Genomic DNA, 23,051 nt, shown 5'->3' with positions numbered 1-23,051 from the left:
CCCCGAAGTTCCCTAGATCAGCATTTGAGACAGAAAATTAGAAATTTGACCTACTTATTTTATATGTAAGTTTCCCTCAGAATATTAAGGAAGGAGACAAACCTTTCATATTTTATCAGCATGAGTGTAACAATCGAAGAAAGATCAAAACAATAAATCTGCCAAGGTAAAGGAAAAGTTCTCATAGAGAAAAAAGAGATTTTACCTATATACTTGTCAACCTGCATGCTGTAAGAGCTGTTCTGATAAAAAATAGTATTATGACACCAAACAGTGCGGTTTTTCCTCCTGTTCACTAGAATCATCACTGTGGTAAAAGTATTTCTATTCCAGTGTACCCACAGGACAGGGATTACAATGAAAAAAATGAATAAAGCCTTGCAATCATTAGTTTGGATGATGCCTCAAAGGCTTCTGAGTGCTGGCAGTCTGAAGATTTTGTAGGAAGAAAGATGGGGCTGTGTGGTCCAGTGTATAGCTTCTTATACATTTTGATTTGTTTCCTAATGGTTGGGTAATGTGATGATTGATGGCAGGTACTGGGAGGCTTCCTCTAGTGCAGGGCATCCACATCCCATTTGTATCAGGTGCTCTTGTTGGGAAAGTGCAGTAGCAAGTAGCATATTACTCTTGTTTTTCTGCTGTACAACTTTAATGATGATTTACTACACAACTCTAAACAGCCAGATTTTATAACATTTTCATGCAGCTTAAAGAAACCTGGAAAAAATTTGATGGAACTGTGTGAGTATGCTCACTTAATTTTTAATTGTGCAGTAGAGAAGGTGGTAGAAACAGGCAGATAAAATGTGGTAATGATACAATCAATTCATACATTATATTCATAAAGTTGGTGAGGTTTTAAGTACTTTATTTCTCAGTAGCAGTTCATCAGAAATGTGCATCTGTAATATTTTGTATAGTTATATGTGTAGATAGTGTTTTCTAGGTTAAAATTTGAGTCTAGAAGATGGAAATAATTATTTCACTGCTTGAGTAAAGTGGTTAAATAGGGCTGTGGTTCTTTTTGAAGTTTTGACTTTATTGATGTTCTTCTACTAAGATATGTGCTTACTTGTAACATTGCCAGGAATCCAAATACATTGAGGTTGAACCTCCACAATTGACAGGACAGCCTTTGAGGAGATGTAGGAAGGTCAGGTTATGAAAATAGAAGTACAGAGATTTTGAGCCTGAGCTAAAACCATGAAATCATTACATTGATATGATCATTTTTTTAATCAATCTTTATGTGTTGAGCAAGGACAAAAGGACCTCATACACCACTAATTAGATTTTCTTTTTTAATTGCTCCAAAGTGTTAGGCTCCTGAGCAAAAAATACACAAAAGATTACTGAAGAGGGCTTTATAGCACCAAACCAACTTTGAGGTCTGTTTCTCATTGGTGTTTCAAGGGACTATTAAGGTGTTCTTTAGTGTTTGACTTCTGGAGGGCATTGTGTTGAAATCCAGCCTTCTTGGAGCTCTCTCACCAACAGGAGAGTGATGCTAGAACAGCCTTTGAGCAGCATAGTAAATCACCCAGCCCTAGCAATAATAGTGCCCATTAGGGACGCTCTTCCCCCTCCCCGTGCTCAGTTTCCAGCTGCACTAATAGAGCAGCACATCAAGCAAGGCTGTAAATAAAAGTTACAACCTAATAGGTGGGTGCTGAAGTGGAACGGACGGGAGCTGAGGCATGGAGGCCTTATTGCTGCTCATCAGCAATTACAAACAGGATGAAGTGCCTGGGACTGGCACTGATGTGGCAGGAGCTGATGGAGGCTGGGGGATGACACCAAACTGTGATCAGATGATGGATGGTGATGCCTTTTTACTGCCTCAGCTTATTGCCTACTTCTGTGACATGCTGGATTGTCTGTTCCATGCTCCTGTGTCTATCTGGATGGACAGATTGGTTTCCTCTCCTCCTGGTTACCTAAGAGCCTTCTCAAAGTGTTATGATTATTGTTGATTAAAATCCTCCTAGTGGTAAGGATCATAATAGTCATAGCAGTAAACAAAATTAAGGACTCTCTCTAATTTTATGATTTATTTCCACTATTGCCTTTCTCAGCTTTACAAAGCCCTCCTTGTTCATTAAAAATAGTGGTTATGGTTCACCTGAACTTTCTTTTACACTGAAGGCATCCCATGATTTTAGACTAATTGAGTTAGTTGGAAAATCTAAAGAGATGGGTTTGGGGTCAATACATCAAAAAGTTTGTTAAAAGTCAGCTGTAGCTGTGATGATCCTTGCCTCTGAGTTTAAAAACTTCAGCTGTTCCTGGGAAGGTTTATAAGGGCTTGTTAGCACACAATAATTGGTTTTGTTTGTTTGTTTTTTTTTTTGTAAAAAAGTCTTTCTTGATTTTTATCTATCACAGTCTAGCACATTTCTGTGCTAGACATCTAAATCATCGCTTTACTAAACTGCAGTGAAAAAAAAGCCTTGAATTTTAGTCTGTAGTTGCTTTGAACTAAACAGAAATTTTGCAAGCATCTTCATAGTTCATACATTAATCACTCATGCTGTTTACTTTTGAAGAGAATTTTCTTCCAAGTCGTGGAAAAAACACAGCATTCAGAAATGAAAAGGCGTGCAGCAGCATGACAGCATGTGAAAACAATGACTCCTGTCCCTGTCTATTCAGCACAGGGAGGATAAAATAAAGAGATTATTTTTCTATCGTCTTATGGTATTAGGAGAGGAATACTGCTGCTGTGTTAAAGTACACTAAACTAAGATGAATGGAAACTTTTCACAGTACTAGTTGGAAATTAACTTTCATATTTAGTGGCTCCTAGGTGTACTTTTTCTTTGCATTGATCATCAAATGAGGAAACTAGATAGCTGAGGTGGCCAAAAGGGATTAAAAATGTATCATGGCTGTGAAAGCCCTCTTTCACATGCTGTATAGATAAATTACAGATACTTTACAGACATGCCAGTAATTTTTATTTAGGATTAACTCCTTTTTCTTACCAGTCTGTTGTAGTCATTCTTGAAAGGACTGTTGGCCTTAAGAAATAAAATTAATGTTGGCCTTAAGAAATAAAATTAATGTTGTGGAATAAGATAAATAGATGAGCATGATAACATATGCTTATTAATGTTTCCTATTTTATAACATTATGGTCCCAAAAACCACACTAACTGAGATCAATTCTCTTAAGACCATATAAGGCAGTTGAACATGATCTGCAAGAAAGAAAACTCCTAGGTTTAAGAGCAGTTCAATAATGGGGGGAAAAAAAAAAAAAAAACGTAAAAAAAAGGAAAATAGCAGAAAGGAGAGAGAAATAACCAACTTTTGCCATCCAGTTCCTGAGCAGCGGCCCCTGGCCAGGTTTTCCCCTGGTTTATATGCTGATCATGACATCCTAAGGTATGGAACATCCCTTTGGACAGTGGGGGTCAGATGTCCTGGCTGTGTCTCCTCCCAGCTTATTTTGCTCACCAGCCCTTCTCACTGGTGGGATGAGGTGAGAGGCTGAAAAGCCCTTTACTCTGTGTAAACACTGCTTAGCAACATGTAAAACATCAGTGTGTTATCAACATTATTCTCATCCCAAATCCAAAGCACAGCATTGTAACAGCTACTAGGAAGAAAATTCCAGAGGAAGCCAGTGGAAACCAGGACACTATGTCATGCAGAAAGTAGGATTTGGTATATGCTGATGTGATTGGCAGAAATGTGCAATGATTCAGGTAGATTTTGGTTATTCAGAGGTTCATAGGTTATAAGAGTCAATCATTTTTTCCCTTGTGGAGAGGAAAAAACCCCAACCCAGTAAAACAGAAGTAAAACACAATAATCAGAATCTCTCTGTGGCTGGGGAAGAAGGGCCTCCTGGCCTGTGTGAGCTCCCAGCAGGTGCTGACACACACACACCTCTGTGTACCTCATAGTACTCCCAACTCTCTGAGGTCATTTCAAGTTCAGCATCCTAACAAAAAATGTCCTCCAAGTGCTTAAACTGTTATTCCCACTATCTTTATTTATCCTCTCAAATCACCCAAATTTGTCTTCTTTTATCCTTTGTGCAGTTCAGATAAGCCCTTGAAACTTTTTTATTCTTCACTAAATAACCCTTATAAGACTTTCTGGGTTTGTGTAAGTCCATTTCTCAGCTTTCACATGTCTTTATCTCTTTTTGCTGCTTTTGTTTCAAATTTTTCATCTGTTTTCATTTCCAAATTCTGAGTCCCATAAAAAAGAACTACTTGGAGGAAAGTGTACTTGGGTCAGTAGGACAGGATGATCTCTTGAGAGGAGTTCACATTGAATTGCCAGCCAATAAGGAAATTATTTTGAATGTCAAAGTAAAGGTAGCAGATGATAGGAATAAACACTGTCTGGATTAACTGTGTTAGCAACAGTATAGCTGGCTGATTAAGGGAAGAGATTTTTCCCCTCTGGTTGGCACTGGAACAGGTACCCACAGAGGCTGTGAAGTCTTAGTCTTTGAAAATTTTTGAAAATGTACCAGGCCCTGAGCAACCTGATCCAATTTCTTTGATGTTTTACTCTGCACTGCACAGGAGGCTGGACCGCATGACCTCCAGAAATCCCCTCCAACCTAATTTTTTCAGTGACACTAATGGAAAACAAATATGATGTGAGTCTTTAGAGATACTTAGTCTAACCTCAGTAGCATTTGTAGCACTTAATGAGAACTGAGGTCTGGAAGTACAGGCAAGCATTTAGTGCCTCAAGCACTTCAAGCTCTGTGGAGAAGAGCCAGGAGAGAGACTGTTGGAAAGGTGGGAGGGTTGGGATGGTCAATGCAAGGCAAAGATCTGGGAGAGCAGTGCAGGCAGCAGTGTTCTCTTGGGCCATGAGCTGATAAATGACCTGTGCTTTTATAAATGAGACTCTCCTGTCCTGAAAAACATGTGCTGCTGCCCTCAACATTTTCTCACTACATTTTCTCTATGGGCTGATGTTTTTCACTCTGGTTGGTGAAATTGTTGCCAAATACAAAACTATGCAATTAAAAGGTCATTGTCTTTTAAAATTCAGATATTGCCACCTCTTCTTACCAAAGTCTTAGGGAATTATGACAAAGAATTTGTCTTCAGTTTGTTGAAAGTGAACAGCAAATATTATGTCCTTTATGTATATTTTGGTTAAAATGAAACAGCGTTACCTTGATTATTTTTTAGTGGTTTCATGGCATGTTTAGTTTTCAGAACTCTAAAAATCTGTACGGTCAATTGAGTGATCTCTGACAGTAGGTATATCCTATGAAAGAATATACATCTATTGCTCTTTCTTAACATTGCTCTCCCTACAGCTCTGAACTCCTTGTTTTATAACCAGAGACTGCTGCAAAAATTGCATCTCATCACTTTAAACAAAGCACATCCCCTTCAATTTCAAGGGTAAAGAAATCAGGGTTGTATGTCTTGCATTTCTCACCTACACTCTACTGGAAGAGGATATGGGGAGCCTAGGGTTTCCTTTAATTTTGACAGTATGGAGAATGTCACAAAGAGTAGTTGAGATCATTAACTTGACAGGCCTGGCTCCTGTCAGGTTGAAGAATTGAATTGCTTTTACCTCAGCAGTCAGCATCTTGATCTGATCTGTTCAGATCAGACAGCTTCCTTACAGGTATGCTTTAGCAAATGATACACATACTTTTAAATTTATAATTATAAACTTATAATTTAGAATTTTAAAACTGTTACTTTACTGCACTGGGGATTTTTAAAATTAAGTTAAGCATTAAATAACTGGCCTGAAATAGATTTGAAACAAATAGCCACTTACATTTACTTTTTCATTCAGTTTTTTCTTTTTTTTTTTACTACTTTAAAAGACATGTAACTTGTAGGGAACAAATCCATGATCAGATTCCTGCTGTACTTTTTGATTGAGTGAGTGCCCCAAAGGTTTCATCTGACTCTTCATGAAGTTCTCTATTCTGACTAATTATTTCAGTGAGCATCAGACAACTTCTAAGAACAAGTTTTCAGTGTTTTCATTTAGATCACAGTTTTCATAAGGACTTCAAAAATAAATGAAGGTAATTTAAAAGCCTTTTGGAAGTATTCTTTAGTCTGTTGGACATACATGGGGAAAGTGTAACTTCCTAGAAAGTGAGGAAGTTTGTGTGAGAGTTCCATAAACATACAAATGATGTCTTTTTTCTATTTCTGTTCCAAATTATTTCCATAACTTGAACTTTGAGGAACAACTAATAACTAATGAGAGCAAATTTTGGAGCAAAGGAGAATTGAAAAGGAGCTGGATATAAGATACAAGACAGTGCATGTACTGTTGCATCCTCCAAGTTTCACTGATCTGTTCTTCCTCTCCCTGGTCTTTGGTTCAGGTTTGTGTAGAAGCTTCCCAAACATCTCCTTTCCAAACAGTAAGAACTACCTGGTAAACCAGCCTGACTTCTGGTGTACTGTAGACACCAAGCAGGTGTACAGGACTTGTGTCCTCTGCCAGGGTTGGTTGTTCCCCCTCCCTCCCCCCTCAAAAAATACTTGCTAGAAAAAGTAACACAGTCAAAATATAAACTGTATAATATAAATCATTAGGCTTTATTTAAAGGAATGGAATTAAAATCAAATTTGAAGATGGATTAGCTGTACATTTCAGAATGTACTTTCTCACAAATGCACTCAGGAAATTTTTTATCAAAATACAAGAACCTTTGGGGTTTTTTCTTTGACATTAATCAGGTACAATCCTTGGAGCTATAGTCTCTCATTGCAAGATTCCTGTTACTAATGACATCACTGAAGTTCTGCACTTAAAAGAAAAATTAGTTTTTTAAAAGATAAATATTGGTAAGTATTTTTTTCACTGCTAGCAGGCAAGAGTTCTTTACAATTCCTCTTCTGAATATCTCTCTTAGCCTTGGAAAACCCTCATTATACCAATGGGGGAAGGGTCTACTAAGGAAAACTCTGTGTATGAATGAAAAATAACAGAGCAAATATTTTCTATATAGAACTTGTTTTAGGCTATTAGTTTGAAGAATTACCTTCCTGAATACTGTATACCATCTGATTGATGAGGACATAGCTGGAGTATACCACTAGGATTTGGAAGCAGAGCAGCACCACTTATTTATGCATGCTGGAGCTGAGTAGCAAATATGAAATATTTATAACATTATCTATTCTTGCTAATCATATTTTAGAGAATTTTGCAAAGCAGAAGAAGGTTCTCATTAACGTCAGCAAAACCAAAACTATGATATTGCTGAATGCTTTCAAGTTTCCTATTTTATCAGAACCAGTGTGAGCTTATTTGTGTGTATTTCTACATACATATTCAGATATGTAAATATGCATATTTGAGTACTACTAAGTAGTCTTCAGGTGCTGAGGAATGGCCAGGGTGTTAATGATTTGCCTTCATAGGTTCTTCTTAATGTGTATTAGTGTTATGCCTTTTTTCTTTCTACTTGTGTCTTGTTCTTCCATTTAGCTATTTGTAGTATGCATTATCCTTTCACTTAGTAATCCTGTTCTGATTATTCAGGCCACTTAGGATGTCATTTGTTCTCTAACTTCAAGTGTCACCAGAATCAGCCTTTGTCCCTCTCCCAGCCCTAACCCTGTACTATTAAAGTACATTATTTAATAATGAGAAAAGAAGTTCAAATTGACACCATAAAACATTTTTTTTGTAATTTTTTTGAGTTTAGTGTCATGGCCCTTTTTCTCTTCTGGCCTTTTCAAGGTTCATTATTTATAATAGTCTGAATATATGCAGATGACATGGTGCTTGTGAGCCATTAAAAAAACCCCCACCAACAACCTAAGCCAGCTTCTCTTAGCGTCCTTAGAATAGTATCAAGCTTCTACCCTGCGTCAATTGCCCCCCAGTAATCAGGGGAATGAGAATTCAGCCTCATGCCTGTGCACACCAGCAGTCACTGAGTGTATATGATGTTGCTGTCAGCAGCTGTTCTTAAACACATTCTTCAGGTGTTTACCCTTGGAGCGTGAGATGAACAGCAGGCCTGGAATGTCCAACCTGTTCTCTCTTCACAAGCTCATCTGTTGTGGCTTTGGAGGTTTGCAGGCTTCTCCCATGGGTGTAATTCAGGAAAGGAACCCCACTCATGTAGTTTTCTAAACAAACAAAATCCTTCTGTCAGCCAGCAGCAGTAGAGGTGGCCATTGCCTCAGGAAATGTTCTAACTAATTGAAATGCCTGGAGTTAATCCATCAAAGGAACTGTATGGTACAGGTGCCTGAATACATTTAGATATGTGCTTGTTTGAATCAATCTGGTATATAAGTAAAAATGTTTGAGAAATAAATTAACATTTCATTTAACTAAAGACATGCTGACATCAGAGAGTGTGGGGGAAGTAATGCAGAAACTTAAATGTAAAACAGATGTATTATGGGAGCCTAAATACAAGATGAAAACTAATTAGCTTTTCACAAAATTTAACAATTATGAATTTTATTGACAGGAAAGGATAATAGCCATTTTCACACTTTTTCTAATTATAGCTTAGCTAAATGCATGCAGAACTAATGTAGTTCACTATTTCTCATACATTTTCAACATTCATTAGATTAGTCTCTTCTGTTTCATTAGTGATGGTAGTTAGAACCCTCATTAAGTTACACTTCCTCTTTCCAGGTGACAATACTGGCAATATGGGTTTAAAGGAGAACACAAACTGAATGGTGGGAAGGAATTAATATAAATTTTTTAATTTTATTTTCCTGTTCATGAATCTTAGAAGTAAGAAAGGCTGAAGGTGGGAGAGAGCTCAGGAGACTCTGCTGTGCTTAGAGCAGAGTCACCTAGAGCAGGCTGGGGTCTGTCTCCACTCAGGTTTTGAGTATCTTCATGGATGGAGCCCCCTCAGACCCACCTGGGCAACTTGTGCCAGTGCCAGCTCTCCCCTACAGTAAGAAAGCCTTTTCTTATGTTCAAATGGAATGTTACCCAAACTGTACGTATGGTTACGCCCCCACACCTGTCTGTTGTCCTGAAATCATGTAATTAATACCCATTCACTGACGTACATGGATACATGTATATGTATATCCTCTTTTCTAGCAGCACTGTCATGTGTGCCAGCTCTCATTTTGGGAAAATGAAGCTATGCTGTTGTTGAACATGAAAATACCTCTTACACCCAAAGCAGTATACATGCTAAGTTCCTTTTTTGTTTTTTGAGGGTTTGTTTGTTTGATTGTTTGTTTTTGGGATGATTTTTTCTTAAATTAATCCAATGCTTCAAGTCTGTTATGGAATCGTTTTTCTTAGCTCTATTGCAAAGGGGGAAGAAGAATTTTTCTGTCAAGAGTTTGAAGCACATCAGTAATGTTTCAGATTTAGAACATTTTGCAGCAATTCTCCCACTTACGTGTCTCAAACAGCTAGGCTGAAAGTTGTGGGGGGTTTTTATTGGTTGTTTTTACTCATTAGAGCTGGAAACAACTACTGTTGCTTGGTTTTGGTGATGGATGAGAAATAATAACTTATGTAATACAACTTATGGGGGTTATTTATAGTCTCCAGTGTGATTTCATGGAGAGCCTCCTGAGGCAAAGAAGCAACTGATGGGATGTGAGTTCTATAGAGACTGTTCCCATGTGGTCTCTCTGTTCCACATTGTTTAGGGACATTGAGTTTTAGTGCTGTTGCTTTTAAACTCTACGGAGGGGAAAAAAAATCGGTGAAATAATGATGCTAAAGGCCCTGCAATGATACTAGAAAAGAGATTGTGTGGTTAAATATTACCAAAGAGCTTATGTAAGATACTTTTGAGACATCTGTCTGTAGTGTTTTTAAAAAAAAACTGAGGTGAATTCACAAAAGAAATACATTTCTTATGATTGGTAGTGCTTCCAAAGAGGTGCACAGCCTTGAGATGCAGTCACAATTGTGTGAGAAGAAAAGATAAGATGTTCATTTCAATGAAATATCAGAGTTTCAGAATAATATTTTCCACAGCACTGTGCAGCAACAGGGAGGGACTGAGGCGGTCACAGTTGTCAGACTTGGCTTATGAGGTGTTAATCTTGATTTTCTGTTTCTTTATTAATAGTCAACAAACAAAAGGGTTTTGGAACCACTGTGTTAATTTTAGACTCATTTGAACTAGAGAGATTATTTTGAATTATGATTCTGGTAAATGTGATAGGGAAGATTTGTATGGAGGCAGTTTTTTCTAGATGAAATTTTTAATGCATAATCAACATGCCAGCCAGTTAAGTAATCCCTCATCTAAGAACAGAATAATGAATTCTAAAAAATAAAGAAAAAAAAACCCCTAGAAATTGGCAACAAGCTATTGCTCAAATTTTAGTTAATCCATGTTACATTGTTGTTGTCTGTGACTATGCAAGTTTCTTCATGGGCAGAGATTTTAACAGCTTAAGCTGCTTCTAAAATAGTTTCAGGGGAGATAGCAGTAATGTTTGAGGTTTCATTAAAGACTGCTTGTTCTGGTGTTTGCACAGACAGCTGAGATCATAAATGCCAGTCTGTGTGATGGGTTCTTTATGATAAGAAAAAAACCTGATTGAGTGCTTCAAAAGCTGTCATGGAACCAGAGATTAAACAGATTCATCTTGAAGAAAGCAGCAGCAAAGGAGAGATCCTCTTTTTCTTATGCTTTTCCCATCTCTTCCATTCCTCCTCCTTCCCTGTTAAGTTTTGTTAGCCCATGTCTCTGTTGGGCCTAGAGCATCCCACTCTTCCCCCAGATGCCATGGAGGAGCCATCATGATTGGAACTGAAGCCATCTGCATGCAGCCTGCAAACTCCTCCAAGGCTGGAGAGTAAGGCAGTGAAAATCAGCTCAGGCACCATTTTTTTGGAAAAATTTTGAGGGGACAATGTGAGTAATGAAGATGAGAACAGGGACAGTGAGGAACAAATGTGAGTCTCTGTTCATGACATTAGAGTTTTAAGAACACTGCTCTGCTTATTGATTCCAGACAAGCCTCCAGTTTCAGCCTTGCCTAACTGAACTTCTTTGTTCTCTCATTTCAAATGGGAATTTGATACACAATTAGAAGGATCTCCACCATCAGATATCAGAAGAAATCTTGCTTCTTAACTCAGAATTAAATTTGCAGTGGGGATGTGTCAATGGCAGTTACTCTGCTGAGTAGTTTCTTCCTGAAATTTTGGGAATTTCTAATCCTTATTGTTCATTTTTACAGAGAAGTTTTATGATTTTTACATCTGTGGGTAGAAGAAGAGCATTTTTGTTTTTCTCTCGGACTGGGTATTTGTTGGTTTAGGTGCAATAATAAAATGCAAGTTGAGCATGGAAAATGTTTTCTTACAAGCAAAGAAAGAAGTAACTGTTGTTGAATTAACCAGCTTTCTGAGAAAAGACACTGTCAGTCACTGACTGAGAGAATCCTCTTCTCTGTAGGCCTTGTTTGTTGTTCAAAGGTTCATGCTCTTGATTCTGGTTGCAGCACTTCAGCCTGTATTCCTAGGGGGTTTTTTTCAGTTGCACTCCAGGTAGTGAAGCTATGTATGACAATTTCATGTTTCTATCAGATCTTTGAACTTTAAGGTTGCAAGATTCCAGGTGCTGGAAGATGTATCTCATGTCCTGTACTGCATGTGTCAGTATCATGAAAAGCAAAGCAATCTGGAAGAAATGCACACAGGACTGACTCTAAGAGGTCTAATTTCTGCTCTGTGCTTTCTCCTTGCTCACTGTACTTGCCCATGGGAAGATGGAAGTGTGTGAGCTGTGGGTCTGGTTTGTGATGAGTGTTAGCTTGGACTCCTGTGTTCAAGGTCCTGGGCAATCAGTAATCAGAGAGGTGGTGCTGTCCCTGAGAGCCAGGTTGAGTTTGCCTCAGTGCTAAGTGGTTTAGCTTATGGCAGAGAGATACACATTGTAAAAAATGAGATATCTATAATTTCTATGATAATGAACAACTCATGTTAATATTCAGTTAGTCATTACCAATTAACTGAAAGTGTATGATTAAGTATTTTCATTTGTAGGACTACTAGCCTGACTTGAGGTGGCTGTTTTTCTCATTAAGGCATATGGTTTCATTAACTTATTAGACACTGCTTGACTCACGCCATGAATTGGACTTCAGGATCAGCAGACCACTATGGTTTCCATCAGCGTAATTCAGAATACCAAATTTGCTTCTGAGAACTACCAGAATGGTTTGTATTTCCAGAAGCAAAGATGTGTGGGGGGAGCTGTTCCATACTGGCAGTGTATCTGACTAGTGAATAAACTGCGAATGATGTACACCCTCCATTAGGGGCAGCAGGGTGGGCTGAGGCAGGTTTTACTGCACGCTGAGTCAGCCAGCTCACAGGACAGAATCTGCCTGTTGGAGGGGGTGTCCTTATACACCCCAGGCTAGCTTGGTGTTCTAGGCACTCTGAAAACATGTGTCCATGGGACATGAGTTGGGATCTCTGTTCAGGGAGTCAGGCAGTCTGTTCAGAGGATCTTTCCCTTGAACAGTTATCTCCAGAGATTTAAGACAAGACTAGTTGTTCCATAGCTGTATTAATGCATTATGCACTACTTTCTTTTCCTTGCCAAGGCTCCTGCACAGCCAGGCATGCAGAGGTGGAGTACATTATGTACTGAATGTTAGTTTAGGCCTAATATATGTATTTTGTAAGGTGTAAATTGTAATCTGTGACACTGATCAAAAAGGTGACTGTCTTGAGGCACACATCAGATAAAATCATTGCAGCTTAATAAAAGCTTATCACCTATATGCAGTGCAGAAAGGAGATCACTCTTCTATGAAACGTGAGATACAGAAGCTTTATACTTGTTGGAAAGCCAGGCACATTTTCAGCATATCTTAAGAGCAGTGTGACAGAAATAAAGTAGGCCCCAGTGAGGCAAGGTGTTTATTAGTAATGGCTGTGAACAGTGGGGTACAACAGGAACAAAAGTGTGCCACAAGGGCTGAAACACAGGTAAGAAATGTGAATTAGTCTGTATTGCATGTGAGGAGCCAGAAGTTAACAGAGCCTCCCAAAGGGAGAAGCTACCATGTATTCCTTTAGGTGTTTACTCAAGGAAAGTCATGATGTTGATCAGCAGTGGCTCAGGTAAGATAGCTGACAGAACAAGGTTATGGACAGTGTTGTATCCATGGCAGTTACTTTTTCCTGCCTAATCCAGGATAGCACAAAGCAGACATAAGCAATGGAATCTTAGAATAATGGTACAGACATATTCAATGGGTTACCATCCTGGCAAAAAGATAGATTTAGCCTGTTATTTGTTGGATTAATGTTGGTTGTAAAGGGATTTAACTCACCTAATGGGCTTTTTATTCCTTGCTCACCATCATTCAGTAGAATACTGACTGATTGCAGTAATGTCTTTCAGCAGCTCCTTGCAGCACTGCAACCAACAATTTAATTTTTAGTACAGTTGGGATTAGATTTATTTGCAGTTTGTATTACAAAGAAATACAGCACTGATTCTACTGTGCACAGATCTGGGAAGGGAAAATATCTTTTCTGGCCTGACTTGGTTTGCAATGCAGCAGATCCACTGAATTGTCATGTCTCTGACATATCACAAAAACAAGGCTTGGGCATCTCACTGTTCAGTCAGTAATGTGCATTCCGTGTGTTACTCTAGAATCCTTGTCAGTACACTCTCCATTGTAAAAAATAAGAAAGGCTGAAAAAAAAAAAGCACTATGCTACCTGAAGTAAGACTGTTATAAACTTTAACTTTTAAAGGCTAGGCTTTCCACACACCATTTTCTTACAAGCTGAAATTTATGAAGTTATTAATGCAAATAGTATTCTGACTAATACTTTAGAAAAGGCTGGGCATTTGAAATTTATAGGATGTATGTACAGATCATGCTTATTTTGTTTGGGCTTGTATTGTTGGTGTATACTAATTTACATTTAAATTGTTATCCATGTGGAAAGAGAGGGAAGCACGATATGGTGCTTTCATGTACTGCCTTCAGTCATAAGATATACAATTTACATGCTGTGCTTGAAAAATCCCCCTCCTGTCCAGGGAGGAAATAGGTCAAATCTGTGCTCAGTTGTTTTCAATCACTTCAGTCAGTTTGTGTGGGGACACCGAAGGCGGCGCAGGAGAAAATAAATGAGAAGACAGATGAAGCCTGCAATTGTTTAGGATGGTGTATGCTCTACATGTATCTCCATATGACCCAGCAAGGCTGGAAGGAAGCTAATCAGTTCACTTTATGCTCAGTATTGATAGCAGGAGGGGTTCTTATAGGGAACAAAGATAATTTGTCCTTTACTTGATGCTCATTTTGGTTGTTAGAAAAACATGCATATGCAATAGAATGGGATGTATCACACTGCTTGGTGGGATACCTCTGAAAGCAGTATACCAGCTGAAAGCAATATACCTTCAGTCTGTCTAAAGGGATGCCTCAGCAAGGAAATTCTAATATTTTTCCTAAAATATTTGTTGTGAATACAACAGATTCACAGTCGGAGAGTGAGGCTTCTCCTGTGAAACGGCCACGGCTACTGGATGACAGTAATGACAGGCCTGAAGAAACCAGTCGATCCAAACAGAAGAGTAGACGTCGATGCTTCCAGTGCCAAACAAAACTGGAGCTAGTACAGCAGGAGCTGGGATCGTGTCGCTGTGGTGAGTACAGCTTGGCAGTCGCAGCCGTGCTCAGGTCTGGGTCACACGTGGAAACACAGAGAACACTTGCGCTTTTCACCTTGCAAAGATGCTTGAAACAGAAGCTATAGCTTCCATTGGTAGCAAAAAGTTATCATTAGTTCCTCAAATTTCCCCTTTAAAACTTTGGCCTTGATGTACTGCCTTGTCTCAAGAGATGCCAGATATTAATGAATTCAGCTTCAGAAGTTCCCTGTAAGGCAGGAAGGGCATCATACCCACTTGACAGGAGAGGAGGCACAAAGCACATCAGTAAATATGCAAAGAAGGTTTCTATAGGGTGTAAAGGAACATAGGTCAGTAGCTGCTTCTGCATGTTATAATTACATAAATATTAAAAACTGAAATCCAAAAACCCCCTCTAACTGAAAATATTTCCATTCTCACACTTAGTTTGTGTGGGTAAGACTTATTTTTCACCATGCACTAATAATCATCCAACTTGTCTTTTCCAAAGTTGATGACACTGTTCAGGTAGTTGCATTGAAGACAATAATCCCATGCAGGCAGCTAATTTGGGGTTTCACATTAAATGCAAATAATCTTTCTGAAACAATAATTAATGTGACTGCATTCCATAGGAGATGCTCTCTCCTTCATGGAACAATTGTGTTCTTAACTGGTTTAAATGTGCTTGTTAGACCCAGTGATAATGGCATGTGGTAGTTTTACCTGCTAATTATTTTTTCATATAATCATGTATTGAAGGTTGCATTGAACTCTCTGACAGTGCTTTTATTGATACATTTGGAGAAGTTTGTTTCAGTTACTCCATTGTGTCTCAGGCAGGGGATAATTTCCAAAGGATCTGCACAAATGATAGGTGCAATTCACGTTGCACCTATGAAATATAACATCTTGCGTTAAAACCATTATCTGGAGAGAAGGCATGTCCCTCTGAGCAGCAGTGTGGAGAGGAAAGGTGGGCTAAGGTAGTTACAAAGACAGATAATCCTATACTGAATACCAAATGCCAAGTGAAGAGGAGCGATAGAACGCTGCAAAGATTCTGGGTTATGCTTTGTTCTCTTCTTCAGCGTCTGTCTGTCCTCAGGCTCTAGAGATTACTGTTGTGTTGGGCTCTTTTGGACATGAGATAAGGCTTTGTTTTGATATTGGAGCGCTGGCACAGAACTTACATGATATGTGGAGCCACCAAACATGAAATCAAAAGCTGTAATGTTGAAATTCCTGTTATGGAAGTCATGTGTCAGGATACTTTGAAGTGCCTGGTAACATTTTTATCAAACTGAAGAGATTCAGGGCTATCACTGATGCATTTTGGTATGGCTCTTTCTCTCAGCATGATAGAGGCAGCAATTTCTGTTCTTGGTCTGCTATTGTCAAGTATACAGCAACTCAGGCTGCTCACAGGCACCTGACTGAAATAGCATAATGGTCCCAAATAGTGGGAGAGTTTGAATTTTGGGGTGGATTGGATAAATGATTGCTTAACCATTATGTAACATCATTAATCTTTCCTGCATTCTGCAATATTGGAGCTATGTAAGAGCAATTAAGTTGGAAGCAACTTTTAAAAAGCCCTTTCATTGATCAGTAATGTTTTTAAAATTATATAAGACCTGCCTCTTTTTTCTGTAAATTGGATTACAGATACATTTAGCTGGTTCCTCTCAAGTTTTCATGAAGTAGTTCCATAATTCAATACTGTTGTAATATAAATGTTGTAGAAATTGTTCTTTTATTCTTTAATTTTCTTCTAGTGGATATATATTGCTTTATGGAAATACTTCTGTTAAAGTTCATAAAATGTGTTAATAAAACATGAATGTGAAAAAATTCTGAATTCCTCAGCAATAGTGAGGGAAATTTACATTCCTGTATTACATCCTACACAAGTTATAGTTTGTGTTATAAATATTTCTATTCTATACTTTTAATGAGAAAATAGAAGGCAGGAGTCTATTTCCATGTGTCCAAGAGGGCTGAAAAAACTGGAAGTCTTTGGTTCCTGTGCAGTTATGATGTTTCATTAATACTGTGTGCAATAAGGGTGTGTTATCTGTGCTCTGATGTGATGTGAATGTGGGCATACCCTGTGCCACTTACCTTTAATATCATAAGAAGCAAGCCAAATGCTTCCTATTAAGAAGAAGGAGCACTGGGCACCTCAGCTTCACATCACCCAAGCTGCTTTACCAGTGATCAGCAGCATGTGTCTCTGGTCAGTTTGAAAGATGCTGCCTGAGGAACCATTCTTGCTAGCTTGCCCTGCTGTCTGTAAAATTAGGTTGCTTTAGGTCATGAATGACAAGCCCATTCAAAAACCCTGAAAGGATGTGATGGAAATGCAGTAGAATAAATCTGTCAAATTGTCCTTTGTTTAAAATATTTCCTAAATCCACATGACTGGGTTATACTTTCTGTCCTAATGTGAAGCACCAGTAATGAATGATGTGTGGTCAGGTGGAGGTGATGAGATAGAATCAACTGGTGTAAAATAAGCACATACACTCTTCAAAAGTAATGGTCAGCATAGAACATTGTTTAAACTGAGTTTTGAACCACTGCTGTTAAATTCTTGGCATCTTAATCCTGAACTAAAGCAACGGGAAATAATGGAGGAAACTCCTCCCAGTTTTAAACATTAAGAGAAAATCTGATATCAGGATCAATAAAAAGGCAGACACCATCTTCAGAATGATGAGTGTGTGCGTTTGCTTGGATGTAAGGAAAAAGGATTTAAAGCACAAAAATGTTGATCCAAAACTGTGTCTGAAACAGTCTTGTTAAAATCCTAATTCACTCCACAGACCAACAATTTAATTGTTTCCTGTTGTGTATCTTCTTGTCCTAATGTTAAAAGTACTGGAAATCATCTTATTTTTTGATGGTTTGTGCTGGTGAATCCTCCAGTGAGATTTTTAGTGAGACATAGTGGAAAGTAAAATATATACATATTGAACAATGTTTCAATGTAGATGTATCTGCAAATACTGATCCAGTTAGCTGGGACTTGTCCAACAGGGCACAGCCTTTTTGGAAAGGAGACAGAGAGAGTGACTGGTGCTTTACCCCAGCTCAGAGATCTTTGGGAGGCTGCTGTATTGGCTCTCCTGGCTCCTGTAAGCCCTGTCCAGAGAGAGGTGACACTGCTGAGCTCATTCCCTTGACACTACATGGAATTTTAGACAGATTTGACAGTACTGCAGGGCTTTGCTCTGAAGAACAACAATTCACTACTGAGAAGGGAGTTCCAGTAATTCAAACACAACATTTTTCAGATGTAGAGAGATTTGTTTGTTTTCATACACACATACTCTCAAGATCTTTTTTCATTCTTCTTCCGCTGTGTTCAAGTTACTAACTGCTGACAAGAAATTCACATCTCATAAATAATGCTTAAGAGCCATTGCTGTATAAATTAAATGTGTTATGAATTGTGATGGGCCTTTTTGTAGCATTCTATGCCCGGAGCAGGAAGAACAGAGGATGTCATTTTCATTAATTTCTAATGAGGTGCCAATTAAAGCTAAGGAAGGAACTCAGAAGGGAAGAGTCACAGAGCTCCCCTGAATCCTGTGCCCCGGGGCTGTCAAGCGAGTGTGCTGCCAAGCCTCCTCTGAAAGTTCCAGTAAATTACAAACTCATCCAGAGCACACACAAGACAAATTCAGCTTCCCTTTGATCTTCAAAAGAGCAATTTGTAAGATGAGTTCTGAGCCTTTTCACACAGCAAACTGGGAGAAGTGATAGGAATTGTTAATTGCTGATGCACTTTGCAAGCTCCAGTGAGAAAGAGAAATTTTTAAATGAATTCTCATTTTGAGCTTCTGATGGGATAACCTTTGTATCAACACCACTCAAACAAAATCAGCTTCCTGTGCATGGTTTGTAGGTGACAGTAAGAGCAGGCAAGTCCTGCAGAGAGCAGTGTTCTCTAATTTGGGCTGGATAGCTCTTCCAATAGTTCAGTGTCAATAATGATTGTATTGAAATAATTTTTATTTAATATTAAATTTAGGAGTCAGTTTTATCATCAAAGAATTGCAGGAATCATATTCTTCCAGTTACACTCTGTTACAGCATTTTTGCAAGCACTCTGAAATCAACTGCCTCTGATCCTTGACCTGAAAAGGAAGTTGTTGCCTCAGTGGTGTCATAACTGGATGGTTACCAGAGAGTTGGTTCAAAACTGGGGGCACTGAATGTGTTAGTGGAAGTAGCTATAAAACACTGAACTGTTTTGGAAATGTGTTGTAAAAAAGGCAGGTTGATTAGTTGCAAATAACACTATAAATTTCTAGGCCTGCCCTTATTGCTTGACTAGATGTATATTGCTGCTAAATAAAGTCATGTACAGTTTTAAAAGACACTGAGCTGTAAACTTTTACTCTATAGAAATTATTTGCACAGAAAGCAAAATTTAATTTTACGAAAGAGGCTTACAGTTTTACAGTTAAAAGCACTTCTGCTAGCACTAGGTCTGTGGTACCAAGCCAACACGCAGAAGTCTGCAGTGATCCTTTTTATGGAATTACATGAGAAATATGATCCATTCTAGTCAGCAGTTAAAGAAAAATGATTGTAGTGTGCCAGCTCTGCAGCAGCTTTTGTGTAGAACACTTTGGTGTTTGTTGGCCACATCCTTACGGGTGTGTCTGTACCTCAGACTGCACCTGGCTCTTGGCAGCCAGAGGGGTGCCTGAGATAATGGGCCCTGCAGAGCAAGCCAGGCTGCAGCTTCCAGCAGCAGAGCCATTTGCTTGTGTGCTTTTCAGATAGGAATTGCAATGTTTTTCCTGTCCTTGGGCCAGAGGAGGTACTTAAGAGGACGGGAAGATGTTGAAACCTTCCAGCTTGATCACACTTGAAAAATAATTGCTCAGTCATGTTGCGTTCTGATCAAACACTTGCTAGCCATATTTCTTGCCTGTGTGGACAAGAAAGCTTTTCTTGGAATTTTACTGGCCTGGGTTATGTTGTAAGAAGCGACAATTTCCTGGAATGCATCTGGCCTAACAGCTGTGCACTCGCTGCTGCTCCTGGGGGAGGCTGCTGTGAGCACTAACCTCAGGCAGAGGTGAAGGCAGAATGTGGTGGTTTGCAATTTTAATTTGTGAGATGTTGGCAAGTACTGATGTTTGTCTGCTTTTTGGTTGGAAGGGATGGAGTTCACAAGTGGCCTCTACAGCAGTAAGACTGAGCCAGGAAACAAGAGTCCAGCTTTGCAACTCAGCCAGAGAGCCACCTCGGGGTGCTGAGCACCTGCAATTGAGGGTGGAGCACATGGCCCACCACAGCCTGCTTCTCTAGAAGGGCATAAATTTCCTTCCTAGTTACTGTGCTTATTTTTCACATCCCTGTTTTTCATTTAGTTCTGTATAAATCTATAACAATCTCTTGAAATTCTTTTCTTGGTGTTACTGTTGGTTTGTTTTGTTTGGTCTAAGCAGAGGGATAAGAGAGAGAGAAAAACAGACTCCTATCAAGCACTAGCAGAGACAAAATACATCCAGAAGGCAGAGACTGTACTTACAGATAAAATGGCAGCAAGTCTCACTGTCATTGAGTAATCAAAAAAGTGGAAGAAAAGCAGCTGCAGATTCTTAACTTTAATAACAGAACTGCTGGTCCATAAACTCAGGAGATGAAGCACTTGTTTGGATTGTGCCAAAATAAATTTGGAGTGATTTGATTTACTCAGTTAATTTAGAAATAATCTGCAGAAAAACAGGAAAAAAGAAACAAATTTGAATATATAAGCTGCTCCATCTTTACACAAAGTTGTCAAACATGTATTGAAACTAATGTTTCTTTTAAAACTTGGTCAAATACTAAATCATAGTTCCGTTTCCATGGAACTTTTTTCTGTGGAGGAGAATTTGTAATGGTGCTGGTAAATTCACTTTCTAGATGGATAAGGTTTATCTGGTACAAGCCAAAATGGCTTCAGGGCATGATTCTGTCTTGGTATAACAGATGTACTTCCATTGATTAAGATGAAATATGCACAGTGCTTCTGGAGAGTATGAGTCAGCCAGTTGAGTAAGGAGTATTAAAATAAATCTTATTAGTGACTGGTTGCTACAGTCTTGGCAAGTTTTACTGTCAGCCTGTAAGATGTGCCACATTCAGCTGTCCTGTGTTGGCTGCTCTCCTAAGAGAGTTGCTCCCAGAATAGTTGTTTTGCTTCAGCCATTTCAGGAATGTCCAGCATCTTACCTTATCTTGCTGCAAGTACTAAAAAAATACCCAACAAAACACAAAGTCTATTGAAGTTTGAACTTGAACTCAGAAGGGGAAGGGAGTTTGTTTTGTTGTATTTTATGAAGACTCCAGTTTAATTGATGAGGAATAGGAGCTGTTAACTAATGTTGGTTTTTTCTAATACGTATTCTGAAAGTACTGGAAATGAAGAAGTAGTTGATGAATTGGTGCATCATAGACTCCAAGTGTAGGACCCAGAAAAATGCTTTAGTGTCTAGGTTTCAGAAAAGCTGTCCACAGCTTTAGAAGTGTTAATGGAGTTCATGCTCCTTATAATTAGGAATCATGAAATATTGTTTGAAGAGGCTCCAGTATAATTCTCCAGCTTGTTCAATTAACATGGGTTTCTTACAGGATGTGCTGATTTTGATTTCTTCCATTGTGTTACCAAAAGTTTGGCAGTGTTGATTTAGTAATGTGTACTGAGCCTGTTCCTTGCCTTCCTGTAGTCCCAATCAGTCCATGTAATTGAGATGGGCTGCTCATCTCTTAAGTTCTCCTTAAGTAAAACAAGTTAGGCTGTTCCTTCTAAAAACAAAAAGTGGTTTTCTTTTGACATTACTGATGTGGTAAGTCCATCAGTGTATAACCTTCTGGGGTTTTCAAATGGAAACTGCAGTACTGGGTGAAAAATCAGCATTTTGTAAGCGTGCCACATTAAATCTCCTTCCATACATACCTGTATTGTAGTTACAGAGGAATGAAGTGTTTCCGTAAAGTGAAAGAGGATACAATTTTTTAATTGTCTTGTATGCACAAGAGACACATGGCCTAGTGAACTTGAACATAAAAATCTATCTGAGACTATCTCATATCTTTTCCAGTACTTTTAGGGAAGTATTTGCTCAGTCTCTGAGTCATTTTTCTCTTAGGAAAAAAGGACAGATAAGTCCCCCTTAAAAATGATTCAAACATGTTTGTCCATATGTTAACAGCTGTACACAGAAGTACTGATTCTACTAGTATTTGATATTTGAAGTAGACACAGAAGGCCCAAAAATATGCCATAATAATCTGTTTAATCCTGAAGGGACATTACCAGCTAGGTAACTTACCACAAGGTAAGGCTTAGGTAGGGAGGGATGTGAATTTTGTTGATGAAAGTCTAAAATATTCACAGGAAGAAATGGGGAAAGAACATAGCCACAACTGCTGCACCAGAACTGGGAGGAGAAAAAGGATAATTGAAAGGAATTGTCTAAATTTGCTTGAAAAGTCAGAATTCTTTCCAGGAGCTAGAGTATTTTTCCCCTAAGGAGTGCCATTAAATAAAATCTTATCTTAGAGGAAAATACCACTGTGGTCCTTAAGTACATAATTCAATTATAAGAAGGCGTTAAAGGTAGGTACTGAGACTTGAGTCTGTTTGATGTGGATGTTCTAAGGATAATGATGTCCTAAGGAAATGGCATTGAGATCAGTGTGCATCAGTTTTCCCAAATGTAAAAAGAATAGTATTAGTCTGTGTCAGGGCCTTTTAGTATTAAGTCTTACAGGCCTTGGAGGAAAGTTTCAAGAGCCGAGAAACTGCATCAATGGATATTATAATCACATAATAGTATTCAGTAAGTTTTTAAAGGTAATATATTTATTTACTGTATCTTTATGCTTATTGAAATGCAAATGCTTACAGAGGTGTTCAGAGCTGTTAAACATTCCCGAGTTGATGACATTTTTGCAAGTTACAGGCACAAGTCATGTATGGGCTCCTGCCATATTCTGAACAAGCAGGAGCCAGGAATGCTTTGTAAATCTACACTAAAAGAAAAAAAAAAAAAGGAATAGTGGTAGTGTACATTGCTCTAAGCATTTGTTTTCCTTTGTGGTGTAAATTGGACTTCTGAATGGAACTCTATTTTCCTGTGATTAGAAGAAGAATTACTCTTGACATAGATTGCAAGAGGCTACAGTAACAGAAAACTCTCATGGAGCAGAAGGTGTAATCTAAGAGACCCTGAACAGAAGGTGTAAATAAGGAATGAAGACATAAAACATATTTTATTTAGGTTTAAAGGAAGTAGAGCTGCATCTCTCTTGTTTGGCCAGCCAGCCCAGCTGCTCTCAGACTGTAGATCACTACGGTGCAACCTCTACTGAAACCCAGGGCATAAGTAATACAACTCAGGAAATAGACTGAAAGTCAAACCTGCAATTGTATTCA

The 23,051-nt window shown here is 38.6% G+C and overlaps 2 protein-coding genes across 3 annotated transcripts in view; one reads left to right on the top strand and one right to left on the bottom strand.

The window, feature by feature from the left end:
- BTBD9 (BTB domain containing 9) overlaps positions 1 to 23,051 on the bottom strand; it is a 193,500-nt gene that overhangs the window by 2,389 nt on the left and 168,060 nt on the right. The gene's annotated exons all lie outside the window — the stretch shown is intronic.
- Positions 1 to 23,051, top strand: part of ZFAND3 (zinc finger AN1-type containing 3) — a 132,571-nt gene that overhangs the window by 100,641 nt on the left and 8,879 nt on the right. Inside the window, exon 6 of the mRNA XM_054280576.1 lies at positions 14,450 to 14,620. Coding sequence (XP_054136551.1) covers positions 14,450 to 14,620 — 171 coding nt within the window. The remainder of the gene's footprint in view (positions 1 to 14,449; positions 14,621 to 23,051) is intronic.

This window comes from Melozone crissalis, unplaced genomic scaffold (genome assembly GCF_028551555.1).
Source record: "Melozone crissalis strain CALT ecotype California unplaced genomic scaffold, PUWL_Pcris_2 ptg000027l_1, whole genome shotgun sequence".
In the NCBI taxonomy this organism is placed as follows: domain Eukaryota; kingdom Metazoa; phylum Chordata; class Aves; order Passeriformes; family Passerellidae; genus Melozone; species Melozone crissalis.
Note: the sequence above shows the minus strand (reverse complement) of the source record. Positions and strands in the feature narration are given on the sequence as shown.